Here is a 13,336-nt window from a genome sequence, read left to right as displayed (position 1 = left end):
TGTGGGTTTTTTATGTTCACAAGCACATTCCCTCTCACGGATTACTAAACTGCTGTTTTGACAAGTTATCAGACTGTCTAAAAATAGGTCGTTTTTTAGTTTAGTATAACTCCGCTTTTATGTTGCCTATTAACAAAATTTAAAAACTGGGGTGTAGTTTATAATCTCCTTTTTAAAGCTGAATTGAAACTGAAACTCGGGGAGGCGGAGTCTTGCTGCTACAGCGTCCCAAATCAGACCTGTTCAAAAGACGCGGATACGCGTCCATGGACCCCAGAGGGTTAAACCAGTAATGTAGGAATTAGGTGCTCATTTATTAAAGGATAACTGTTGGGAACATTTTAACCTGACCTTTTGTTGTGTTTTGGATGAGGACAAAATAGCTAAAGATTTCTGCAGCTAACGGCTAATCTACCATGAGACACGCTAGTTAGCAATAATGATTTAATTAGCCTATTATTAGCTTGAACACTAGCACGCCACAGGGGTGTGTCCTCAGCCCGCACCTCTTCTCCTTTCTCCCATTCATAGTAACAAAAGAGGAGAATGCAGACGACTCCATCATTAAAGGACCGATTAACAACAACAGTGAGCCAACAGGAAGGAGGTTCAGCAGCTCAGAGACGGTGGACGTGAGGGCAACAACCTAGAACGAAACACATCCAAGCCCAAGGAGGCGATGGAGGTGTTTAGGAAAAACAACCAAGCTCTCTGCCTTCCAAACTGATGGAGGAGGCAGAGCTTCACAATTTCCCAAGGGCCCACATCTACATCGACTTCTCCTGGTCCACTAATCTCTCTCACGATGGAGGGAAAAGAACAATGAAGACACAAAAGCTGTCTTTCCAATGTGACCATGACTTTCCAGACTGCTTGTTAAACCATCGCCAGTACTGGAGTGGACTTAAGACGTCTTCAATCCGAGGCTATTACAACGTTAAAACCAGATCGATCGGTGAGCGCAATCCAAATGATAACCACTAGATCAGTGGTACTCAATACCCCCCCCCCCCCGCAATTATATTGCAAGTTCGAGTGTTATGTGCATTACAGCCAGTGATCCAAACAGCACCCCCCATGAGTGGAGGCAGGATTTCATGGAATCTAATAATTTTATCACATATGGGCCCATCCTTGCGCTGAAAGGTATAAAGTAGCATAATATGATGTCTTCAAAATGTAAACCCAATAAAAACCCTACATTAACTAGAAAAGACAACATAGAAGCATAATTATCTAAAAGAAGTTGGTTCCAATAGTGTAGTAACCTGTAAAAGCAGCTGACCGATAAGAATTTAGCGGTACCGTATTTACCCTGAGCAGGTCCCAGACGCTCCTCTCAGGCGCCGCTTTGAGGCCCAGTTTGCTCTCCGTGCAGCCGGTGTCACAGGGGGGTAAAACAGACGCGTCAGCTTCAGTCTGTGGCTGCAGCTCGGCTTGTAAAGCAAACACCAGAATGGTTATTTTACTCATCTTAAAACACCCTGAGCGTTAGCGTTGCTGCCTCGGTTCGCTACCGTTTAGCCCCGGATGCGTCAGCGGTCTTGCTGCCGGACGGCCTCCTGAACTACGGGTCCAGAACTGCAGCTGCAACAGACTCTGCCTGATGTCACAGCCGTTGAGTTTAAGTAGAGAGGTGACGTCTGACGGGGTTGTCCTGATGTCCTCAGCCAGACACAGCAGTTGCAGGTAGCTGCCCACGTTCACCTGCAGCAGGAGCAGAGGGCAGCGTAAATGTGTTTGACCCCGTTTCTTAATCAGGTCGTAGGTTTTCTTACAGGCGAAGGTGTTCTGAAGTGAATCTCCTCAAAGCTTCCATCAAACGTGGTGCTGAAGGCAGGATCTGAAACGACACGGGCGTGTTACTAACACAGACTGACGCGTGAGGTTTTGGCTGCTGAGAATCCACCGATGCCAACCGCTGGTGGTGAGGACGACGGGCCTCTTGGTGGTGCTCATGAACGTCTTGATGGCAGCAAGAAAGCCAGCGTCATCCTCAAAGATCACATCCACTTCCTCAAACAGGATGAGGGATGTGGCTGCCTTCTTGCTGTGCTCCTCGCTGCTCTTCTCTGTAGCAGAGCTGGCTGGTGGAGATTTCACTGGAGCGTCTCCAGGAGCTGTGGACGATAAATGAAGAGAGGGAAGAGCTGCGCACTCATCAGAAGAAGTGATTAAGTAACAGACTATTAGCATTTACCTTCATCCCTGGTCTTGGTGGGTTGATTTTTTCTAAAAAACTTATCTAAAGAAGTTGGAGCCAGACCTCCTTTTTTAGCTCCTCTCGGTGACTGAGGAGTTTTCCTGGGAGAGGAAACCGTCTTACGAGGAGAGTTCAGCTTACCTAAAGGATGAGCAGGAAAATCATGAAAGGAACGCTCAGGCCTGCTGTAGTTTGAGAGGAAACTGGTGTTTGTGCATACGTGGAGAGGATCCCAGTTTGGCAGCGCTGCTGCGTGCTCCATAGCTGCTGAAGTAGGCGGGTTTGTAGCTGCTGACCCCCTGACTGTCCACCTGGTGGGACTGAGTCGCCTCCTTCAGCTGGGACAGAATCAGACGGCCGCTTCTCTGAGATGAAGCGTTCACCTCAAACACCTTGTGAGGATAAATTTGATCAACAAGGATAAAGTTACTAAAAGCTCTGGTTGAAATCTCCACGGGGGTGTAATCCCTCTCCACCTTGAAGCCCAGCTCCTGAGCACACGCGTACACGGCGGCGGTCTTTCCCACTCCGGTGGGCCCCGTGATTAGAATGGTGTTGCACAGCGCATCATCCCCATCTGGGAAGTCCTCGCCTCCACAGTCCCAGTCAGAGTCTGAATGTGCATGAAAACACACAGTTGAGCCTAAAGAGGCAGGTCAGTTACAGAAGTAATAAAGTAATAGGGTTGTCACGGTAACCGGTATAGCGGTAAACCCCGGTAAAAAAGTTGACAATAAAAATAACCGTCCAGTTTTTAAAAAACTATATTATCTCGGTGGGTTTACCGTGGCCGCGGTTTCGGCGCGATGACCCTTACCAGCCACCGTCGCTTCAGCTGAAGTTCCCGCGGCGCGCACACGCACTTTTTAATTTGCAACGGCACCAAAACTTTGAAGCTGAAATAATGGCCGAAGGAGGCGACGGCAGCGCCCAGGACATCCATCAGCCCTCAAAGAAGACTAAATCGGAAGTATGGGCATATTTGGGATTTCTGAAAAATGCTGATGGTCAGTTAATAGAAGACGGCTATCCCGTTTGCAGAACGTGCAGGAAACAAGTGTCTGCAAAAGGCAGCAACACTTCAAATCTCATGGCACATCTGCGTGACGATCACCCACGTCTCTACAGCCAGTGCAAGGTAAGTTAACATTAGCATTTTAGCTTAAATGCATGACGTGAGGACTTTTGGTTGACGGAGAATGCAACGAGTCACTATAGACTGCAGCCGCAGCGTCCTCTGCCAGCATTTAAACCGTGTCACGGACACCCTGTTGCTGGATGAAGCATCTTATTTGTTGATGATGAAGAGAAATATACAATTAGTTCCTTGTCATTGATTTGTTTACTTATTCAATGCCATTTATACTTGAACATTTGGATTTGATTACATAGTGTAGTAGTTATTTTAGTAATTTGTTTAAAGTGGATATTTATTTTAAATACATATTTTTTAAGGTTGACTTGTACAGTGCTCAAGTCAAGTGTGGACTGGAGTTTTAGATTTTCATTTTGATAATGAAGAAAACAAGTATATGAGAAAACAAGTGGTGTTTCTTTGATTTGTTTACATATTGTTTATGTTTTGAATGTTTGGATTTGTATAATTTAAACCTGCACTGACTACTGTAACAAGTTCCAGAAAAATAAGCTATTTGTTCCTTTACTTGTGAAAAGTTGCACTTTTGCTAAGACTTTGTGTTATTTTAGGTTTAATAAACACTGTTAAACCTTTTCAGAACTATTTCAGTTTGTGTAGAACAGGACTATCAATGCTTTCTGAACATATGCAACACCGTTTAAAAAATACCGCGATAATACCGAAAACCGTGATAATTTTGGTCACAATAACCGTGAGGTTAAATTTTCATACCGTGACAACCCTATAAAGTAAACCGTAGATCTCACCTGTGCTGCCTTCTTCTGGTCTCTTCTCCTTCTGATGTCTCCTCTCTTCTCTATCTGCACGGAGTTTCCACTCCTTCAGCCAGCTAAAGAAAACAAGATCACCATGAACAAAATGTACCGACGCTTTTATAGGCTGAAGGTTGATTTTCTCACCCGTAAAGCCGTTTGACCGCAGCAGCATTGTCTACGATGTCGCTGGAGTGCTGTGGCTGGTACTTCTCGGTCCACAGCAAATCCTCCTTCACCACATCTAAAGTCAAATACATAAAACAAAACCGTCATGGAGTCAGTTTCAGGATGCAAACCAATGAGATTTCACTTTGCAATTCACACTCTCGCCACTTGGTGGCAGCAGAAGACAAGCAGGTGTGAAAATACAGAAATAAGCTAATTCAACAGAGTACAAGTAATATTTTAGGACTCTTGTTCTGCCTTAAAATAGGAACTTTTTGGTTTTCTTGTGCTTTAAAAAATAAATAAATAAAAGAAAAACACTTCCATCGTAAAACCAGAACTTCACTACAACCAACAAACAACAAAATGTGCAGCTAAATAAAAATATTCTAATAAATCAAAGCGAAAACTGTCCAAATCCTGCTCCCTGGTTAACATCAGCACCAGTTGGTTTATTAACTCATTCACTGCCAATGACGACTAAAGTCATCATTAGCATTTTTTTTTACTGTGTGGGCGTCGGACGAGCCCCCGCATCGTGAGAACAAACATCTCAGCTTTAAAGCCGATCTCCATACGCGTACGTCACACGTCACGTGATCAGGAAGCAGAAAATCCATGTGTTAGGAGATCGTTTGGGCCGCTGCTGTAAAAAAAAGTGAGGCGCGAACCGGAAAAGCTTCTGCCGATCACAATTCAAGAACGGATTATGAAAGAACGGATAACACTTGAAATGCGTGGATTCTTCCTGATGTAAGAGGTGAGTCTCCGCTTTGTTTTGGTTGATTTGGCGTCGACATCATCCTAGCATGCAACGTTCTGTCACTCTTAAAAAAACAGTAAAAACGGTGAGAAACGCTGGCAGCGAAGGGCTTTACCGATCAGGACACGTCTGGCAGCGAATGAGTTAATAACTGGTTTCTTACAGTGGAGTTGCGTTATTCAATCATCACACCTTTCTTCCTGGAGTCTTCCTCCAACGTCGGGTCATCGATCACAATAACAGAATCCTCTTCAGACGAGACCGGCTTCGGTTTCTCCTCCTCTAGTCGGGATCTCAGCCCTCGTCTGGTGCGTCCTCCTCTCCTCGGTGGATCTTTATCGGCTTCTGAGACCTTCTCCTCTGATTGGTTCGATTTCTGTTTTTTTGCCACCTTCACCACAAGCTCTCGTTCCTCATCCCTCCTCTTCCTCTTGCCTCCAACAGGTTCAGCTGGTGGTGATGGCGGAGTGCAGGGCTTCTCTCTGGTCACAGCGTCTGGCTCTGATGAGTAAAGGCAACAATTCAAACATCTGTTTGGTAAAAACATCTGGAGTAAATAAGTAAAATGAGATCATCTGAACTATGAGGAAGTTAAATTCATAAATACTTCACTAATAAATAACTTGAACTTAAAAGTGTTGGACCAGATTTTTTAAAACTTTTACAAAATTAAAACGAGAAACAGCCTCGAACAACAAGCGCCGACCTGAAGAAGCTGTGATCTGTGGCTGATGGTCGGCGCGTCTCTTCAGCAAGCGAGTGAAGAACATCTGAGCGGGGAAGTGAGGGTTTGAGGTGCTGAACTCCTCCATCAGAAGCTGACGTTTACTTTCAGAGATTTCAGGTCTCCAGCCCGAACCCTGAATAGAAAAACGTCACTTTAATTCACGATTATCGACAAAAGAGCTTCTAATAACGAAACGCGAAGAGAAATGATCAAACAGAGGATTTAAAACCCCACGTGGACCTGATCCTACAGACAGGTGTGGTCATACCCTTTTATTAAAGCTGCGACAGGCTGGTAGCGTCTTCACACACAGAGAACCGCTGATGGAAAGAAGTGGGTTTAAGGTTTGGCTCCACATCTCCTTCAGGTGACCGAGTGATGAAGACTCGGGCCACGGGAGACTCCAGAGAGGACAATCTGTTAATGCACACGGAAAATGTTTCATCTAGATTCGTAGTTAAAGACGTACCTAAAGATCGCTAAATCAGCGTACCCTCTGGTGGCTGCGTTGTGTGTGTGACCAGCTGGAAGGAGGAAGAGCAGACGCCGTACGCCTCTTTAGTCGCCGCCGTCCTGGCGATCTGTCTTCTGAAGGACTCGGGAAGGCCGCTCTTCAGGAACTCCCTGCGTGCTCTGAACTGCTCGTCATCCTGGGAGTTGTCCGAGCCTTCGCGGCTGCTCTCGTCGAAGATGGAAATGACGGCAGACGCCTTCCGAGCGGACTTCTCCAGGCTCAGCGAGGCCACCACTTTAGAGCCTGCTGCAGACACAACAAAGACTTATCGGACGAGGATGTTGGAAAGTGACAAATAGCAGAGGAGCAGGAAGACTACCTGGGGCAGTCTTGGTGTCTTTGCCAGCTGACGTGGTTTTACCCAGAACATCATTCAGACTGCGTAAAAGCTTCTGGGTTTTTCTCTTTCCTGGCGCTTTCTGAGGAGAGGCGGTCAGGTCCTCAACGCAGACCACAGAGTCCTGACGCAAACAAGGACCATCTGATATCAAGCAGCTAAAACATGCTTCTGACCGGATTAAACTATGTTCAACTGTTTCAAATATGAATTAAAAAACTCCTGATTCACAACAAACAGGTTCAAAAGTCCTTCTGTTCACCAATAAGCCGCAGATATTTAACTAAACGTTCTTCCAGACAGAAACCGTACCTCCTCTTCGTGGTAGCTGGTCCTGATGGAGGTCTTCACTCGGGATGAGCGCCGTAACGCTTCCTTCTCCTCACCAGCTTTACTTTGCTGAATCATTTTGGCTTTTTCAACCAGCTTCTTTGCCTGCTTCTGTTTTTTTGACCCCTTCAGCGCCTGAAGAGAGATAAATCACAGGTCCTTTATAACTCACCATGACACGTTCACTCATAATGTGTAAAAGCACCACACCTACTTTAGCCGATGAAGTCGAGTCACCTTCTGCCTTTTTATGAATCCGGCTAAATTTGATTCTTTAGGAGAAAAAGCACAAGTTGAACTAAGTTGACGGTGCTTTCCTACATCAGACATGTACATTTATTTACCAGAGTAGGGACAGAAAAGGTCTCCCACCTGATTGGACTTTCCTTTGCGTCAGGCGGTCCCACCATTTCTGCTACAAAGACACCATGTTTGGACCTGCGTGTCTTCGGGGTGGACTTCTTTACAGGACTGTCCTGAGGTGAAGCAGCATCCTTGGACTCCTTCAGTCTTCTGGACTTTCTGACCGGACTCGTCTGGGTGGTTTCAGGAGTGTTTCTAACGGCAGCTTCTCGTCTGGACCTCCTCAGAGCCGGAGCGGAGTCGATGGGAGGCTCCTCTTCTTTATCGATCAGAACCGTTTCTTCCACGGAGGCAGCAGGTGATGAAGGAACCGCCTCCTTCTCATCTTTAGCTTTTCTCCTTCCTCTTCTTGTAGGTTTCTTTTCAGCTGCTTCATTTTCCTGAGTGACATGCTCAACAGAAGGAGATATGACCACATCACCTCCTGCAGCCTCTGAGGTCTTCTCCTCACCCGGCTTCTGCTTCGGTTGGCTTTTAACGGCTTTAGCTTTAGACCCGTCCAGGCTGGGCTGTTTGAAGGCAGCCATGAACTGCTTCCTCTCTGCCTCGCTGCACTTGGGAGTGGATTCACTCTCGATCACCGACAGCTCCAGATCCTCCTCTTGGAGAACCACGTTGGACTTACGTTTGACGGTGGAAGCTGGAGCTGGGGTTTCATCCTCGACTATCTCTACAGGGCTACTAGATGCTTTCCTCCTGTTAAAAATGGAAGCTACTTTCTGTTTGGCTGAAACGACGTACACCTCCGCCTGGATGGTGACGGTTCTCGGTGAGACCTGGGCAGGCACCACCTCAGCTTTAGAAGCATCCAGCTTCTCAGAGTTTGATTCTTGTGTTTCTGCTGAAACTTTAAAATCTTCTTCTTGACTTTTGTCTTCGTTCATCTCCTCTTCAGTCCTTTTCTGACTCCGAACAAAGTCCTCAAAAGAGATGGTCACCATGCTGCTGTTTAGCAGAGAGGACTCGTCCTGGTTGACCTCCATGCTAACGTCACACAGTGACCTTTCAGACTCGTTCTCCTCTGGCTCCTTTTGTTTTGTCTCCTTTTGCCGCTTCTTTTTGGATTTCCGTGCAGCGGAAGTTACCTTTTTTACCGGCACAGCTGGGGATAACTCAGCAGTGTCTGACATTCTTAGTTGGACACAATTTTCACGGCTAGAGCCTTTGTCTGGATTCTGCTCATCGCTGACCACTTTAGCCTCCACGTTGCCAAATGTTCCCGATTCAACACGTTTCGACAACAAAGCTGCCGTATCGCTGCCGAGAGTCCCAGAGCCGCTAACTGCACCCGCCGCGGAGTCGTCGTTTTTACTCGTTTCTTGAACAATGAAGCAACTCGAACCATCGGTGGAACAAACACCTTCAGACGCGACAAGTTTCCTGGCAGCTTTGCTGGTTTTTCTCCCTCGTTTCCCAGACGACTGTTTCCCAACCTCTGAGCTGGTGTTTTTTTCTGCAGACTGAGACTTTTGATCCTTTTCTTTAGACTCTGGAGGTGGGCTTGCTTTTACTTTAGAAGGTGGAGCCTTTCTGCTGAAGTAGTCCATGATGTTGTTGGAGCGCGGAGGAGAAAAGGGCTTCTCAACGGCTTTAGGGACGGGGGAGAAGTAGTTGGTGATCGTCTGGACAACAGGACTGCCACCATCTTTGCGAGACTTCTTGCACGGCTGCAAATAAGATATACATTAATCTGATCAAACATGAGAATTTATAGGAAAGTAAAAATGTTAGTGTTTCAGACATGGTTTTAAAACTTGTAGGAAGCGGCTCTGCGTCCTCCATCTTTACCACAATCTGTTCCTTGACTGACTTTAGATAATTAACACGATTCTACTATTGACAGTGCTAATTACACATTTATAGTCGGGATAATGTTTATTACCTGGGTGTCAAAGTCCTCAATGACAGACGCCATAGCCACAACACCAGCCATCATTTAAAACGCCTTTGGGAAAAACAAAACAAACAAACAAACAAAAAAACCAGAAAAACATTTCAACCAGAAATCTGAACCAGCATTTAACCAATACAGAAAATGGACAGAAAAACAAAAAATAAGTTTCTTACAGATGTAATAATGGACAAAAACCCATTTGAATAAAATGTATTTCAATGTAAATCAAATGTCTTTATCAGCTGCTAAATTATAATATAAATAATGATTTCTTGTTAATATTTTCTACCCGTGTGTTTTTTTCTCGTGTTCTAATTTATTTAATAGTAATAAAAAAGGGAATTTATTAAATGAAAAAGAACCATAACAGAGTTTCGATTTAACTTTGGCTCTTTTACAGTAAAATAATCTAAAAGAACTTCTTTACTGTCGTTGAAATTAAGGATTATATCACCAAAAACACATCCCAACTTTAACACAAACAGCGCCATAAAACAAGCATCAATTCAACAGGTGTAAAAACAACAAATCAGGTGGAACTCAGTTAGATCTAGTCACGAATGATCCTACTTTAATTCACCGTGAAGCCTTAAAAGTTTTATTGTAGTCAACAGTAAGTCAAACTTTACTAAGTCAGCTTTATTAACAGCACTAATAAAATGTAACAGATGACCAAAATCACACAGCTATTCCAGAGTGTTTTATTTACACAGAGCACTCTGTAAATACCACCAGACCGCATTAATACCAACTTATAAAACATCTTCTGAGCTCCAACGTAGCAAAGTCTATATATTCCAGTTCTTACTTCAGAAATAAACCTGTATTTGTTGCCAGGGCCATCGTGAGGCCTGTAAACAACTAGCTTTTACAGCTGCATCGCGCCCAGAGAAACAACCAAACCAGAGTAAATAAAACACTCACCACCACCAGGCTGCTTCTTCAGAGGCTGTGGTGCTACTGTTCTTTATTCACGTCGAGGTATGAGTAGAAAACAGCGATAAAACTCATTATATGAAGAGGAAGGTAGTTTGTTATCAGCAGACATTAAGTTTACTGGTAAAACAACAAGCTAGCTCCTAGCTCCTCGCAAGCACCGAGCATTTACCGGATTAGATGCTGATATTTAGACGGAACATGCCGGACCCTATAATGATATTTGAGCAGCTGCCCCGAGTTGAAACACTTTTCTAAGACAGTTGCTGCCTCCTTTCAAATACGCGCCAGTCTGCTGGTGAATGAAGAGCGCCAAATTTACGTGACCTTTGACAGGCAATATACCACCAATCAGATGAAAGAATACTGACTTTGTCACCGTCTTTTCCTGTTTGACCAAAACAAAGATGGCGGTCGGAGTTCATCTGACGGAGATGGGAAATTTGCAGAGACCTCTACTGACCGTAGGGCAGGGGTTCCCAAAAAATGTTCTTTGACATCAGACATCAATCAGTAAAGATTCCGGATTCAAAGTGAACGTGTTTAAAAAAAGTGAACGTGTTCAGTTTAAGATAAATTTTGCTTCACAGAATGTGAGCTTACATTATTTTACCAGATCCTTAATCTATAAATAAGCACAAAGATACTGATATACATATTTTTGCTAACAAAGTCAAGTGAAGCTTCATCAGGTGTAGACACACAACCAGAAGCCCCCATGAAGAAAGCCACTCTTTGAAAATGTTTCTCTGACTTCTGACTTCATTTTGTCCTTAATCAGCACTTAAATCACCAGTATCTAGCAAGAACAATAGCTGATGTTAAAAATCTTGGCAAGTGATTTGTTCAACCTGCTCTCTTTGTATGTAACTGTAACATATTTGACCAAACTATTTAAAATTTCCCTTTTAAAATCAATTTCTAGTTTTAATTGGACGTTGGATACTCGACAAGACATTCTCTCCATTGTTCACTCGGTCAACAATCTGAACTGGGTTACATGTTATCTTTTAGAGCTTTTATCAATATTTATTGATCTATGAATCAGCTTTGTGTAATATATATATATATATATATATATATATATATATATATATATATATATATATATGTGTGTGTGTGTGTGTGTGTGTGTGTGTGTGTGTGTTTTATTAGTATTATCTTATCCGGTATCACTGACTGTTTTAATTGGGTGATTGGTTGTTTTTTGTTTTATTTTTATGTTTTATTCCTTGTTGTGAGCTTGTCGATCTAGTACAGAGCTATTCAGTTCAGGTACTCAAGGGTCGGTATCCAGCATGTTTTAGTGGTTTCTCTAGTGCGCTTGATTCCTTGGTTGAATCACCTGTGCAGCAGCTCATCAGGCTCTGCAGAAGCCCGTTAATCACCTGCTGATTGATCAGGTGAATTGAAGCAGGATTAAAACCAATGCATGCTGATTACCGGCCCTCAAGGCCCGGAATTGAATAGCCCTGATCTGGTATAATTGCTGTATCATATGTGAATTACTTTGGTTGGTTCACAAGCTATTTTGTAATTGCTCTTGATACCCACAGTCCTAATCCTCAAATGGGTACGGTCCACACCATAGACATGAATACATGGATGCCTCGTTGGGCGTCGCTGCCATATTGGAGGGGTCTCCTCAATCTCCAAATTCAATGCAGAGAGAGCAACTATGCCTGTTTCTGTGTAGCCTGCTGCAACTGGTGTGTTGAAAAAAGATCACATGAGATTACTAGTGAGTTTTCTGGCCTACCTGATAAGATTTTATATTTAAATTTATTTATTTTGTTTACTTATATTTATATTTTAATTATCAACACCTTGTGTCTGATTTTGTGAAAAAGCTTGATAACGTGATTTTTAGTTGGGTAAGCACTTTCCCTAGTAGAAATTAATCCACTGGGGGTGAATCTAATCTAAAATGGTGGCCGGTCACTTTGGCAGCTCCAATAGGCAGCGCCAGTCCACGGGGCCTATACGCATATATGTCTGTGGTCCACACAAGCTGTTTTGATCGTGTGGGGCTGCCTGCTGGTGCACTGCTCCCAAAGCTGGGAGGAAGCGGCAAGAGGACAGAATGAATGACGCCGACGTGTTAGTCACCATACCACTACTTGTTCTACTGATGCTGAAAAAAAAAACATATATCTTTGTGTGCTAAATTTCGGTGCCTTCCCAGTAAAATGTTACTGTTAAGGAGCTTCAGTTCTATTCCTCCTGCTGTAGCAAATCATCAAATCTAATTAAACTTTATTTATATAGCACAAGTCAAACAATAAATGCAAGTCAAAGTGCTTTACAAATTAAAATGACCCCACATACCCACATTCCCTCCCTCCCCATAAATATAAAAGCAATATAACAATGATACCCCCATTACACACACACACACACACACACACACACACACACACACACACACACACACACACACACACACACACACACACACACACACACACACACACAGAAGGGACTGAGTCATCCACCCCCATTTGCGCAGGAACCCAGATAAAACACACCTCACAACCCCTAACACCCAGCTGATGCAACGCCATCCTGACAGAAGCCAGCGTTGCCGCCGAGTCAGAGCATACGACAGGCCGAGGTGGAGGATGCTCTCCCACCCAATGCAGAGCACACATAATAGCCACCAGCTCAGCCTTGAACACCAAACAGCCATCCCGAAGCCGGCGACCACAGCTGTAACCCAGACTCGGAACCACCAACCCCACCCAGCAGGTAACGGAGCTCCAACTTGACCTGCCGAAACTCCAAAGGGATGTCTCCAGCTTCAACAAGGAGGGCTGCCACCAGGGTTGACCGAAACGCCCCAGGACACACCCTCATAGCCGCTGCTTGCAACACATCCAGCTGCTTCAGGGTTGAAGGCGCAGGTGAACCATACAGGAAACTCCCATAATCTAAGGCCGACCTGATCATACCCTCATAAACCAGCATCAAACTGGCTCTTTCCGCCCCCCCAGTCCGATCTGGCCAGACACCTCATAATATTCAGAATGCAGCTACACCTGGTCACCAAGCCCTGCACATGCACCTTCCACATCAGTCTCTCATCCAACCACATGCCAGAGTACCTATACACTGACACCCGTTCCAAGTCCCGCCCTTCCAACCTCAACCCCGCCTCGGGAACCCTCCTCTTAAAACCAAAAACCATAAA

General features: G+C 44.5%; 1 protein-coding gene across 3 annotated transcripts in view; it reads right to left on the bottom strand.

Moving 5' to 3' along the window:
* The window catches only part of atad5a (ATPase family AAA domain containing 5a), a 41,137-nt gene that overhangs the window by 3,779 nt on the left and 24,022 nt on the right, over positions 1 to 13,336 (bottom strand). The window contains exons 1-19 of one of the 3 annotated variants that reach the window (XM_070542706.1): positions 10,135 to 10,715; positions 9,199 to 9,261; positions 7,326 to 8,983; positions 7,168 to 7,225; positions 6,936 to 7,088; positions 6,606 to 6,747; positions 6,266 to 6,529; positions 6,041 to 6,189; positions 5,752 to 5,905; positions 5,238 to 5,546; positions 4,262 to 4,358; positions 4,109 to 4,191; positions 2,680 to 2,816; positions 2,424 to 2,595; positions 2,201 to 2,344; positions 1,920 to 2,120; positions 1,779 to 1,843; positions 1,518 to 1,707; positions 1,315 to 1,436 (exon numbers count right to left, since the gene is read on the bottom strand). In XM_070542706.1, coding sequence (XP_070398807.1) covers positions 1,315 to 1,436; positions 1,518 to 1,707; positions 1,779 to 1,843; positions 1,920 to 2,120; positions 2,201 to 2,344; positions 2,424 to 2,595; positions 2,680 to 2,816; positions 4,109 to 4,191; positions 4,262 to 4,358; positions 5,238 to 5,546; positions 5,752 to 5,905; positions 6,041 to 6,189; positions 6,266 to 6,529; positions 6,606 to 6,747; positions 6,936 to 7,088; positions 7,168 to 7,225; positions 7,326 to 8,983; positions 9,199 to 9,252 — 4,152 coding nt within the window. In that variant the 5' untranslated portion in view covers positions 9,253 to 9,261; positions 10,135 to 10,715. Of the gene's footprint in view, positions 1 to 1,314; positions 1,437 to 1,517; positions 1,708 to 1,778; positions 1,844 to 1,919; positions 2,121 to 2,200; positions 2,345 to 2,423; positions 2,596 to 2,679; positions 2,817 to 4,108; positions 4,192 to 4,261; positions 4,359 to 5,237; positions 5,547 to 5,751; positions 5,906 to 6,040; positions 6,190 to 6,265; positions 6,533 to 6,605; positions 6,748 to 6,935; positions 7,089 to 7,167; positions 7,226 to 7,325; positions 8,984 to 9,198; positions 9,262 to 10,134; positions 10,716 to 13,336 lie in introns of those variants that run through there. The other 2 variants (XM_015945771.3, XM_070542705.1) reach the window with 2 other exon arrangements.

The sequence above is a fragment of the Nothobranchius furzeri genome, chromosome 12 (assembly GCF_043380555.1).
Source record: "Nothobranchius furzeri strain GRZ-AD chromosome 12, NfurGRZ-RIMD1, whole genome shotgun sequence".
NCBI classification, from domain to species: domain Eukaryota; kingdom Metazoa; phylum Chordata; class Actinopteri; order Cyprinodontiformes; family Nothobranchiidae; genus Nothobranchius; species Nothobranchius furzeri.
Note: the sequence above shows the minus strand (reverse complement) of the source record. Positions and strands in the feature narration are given on the sequence as shown.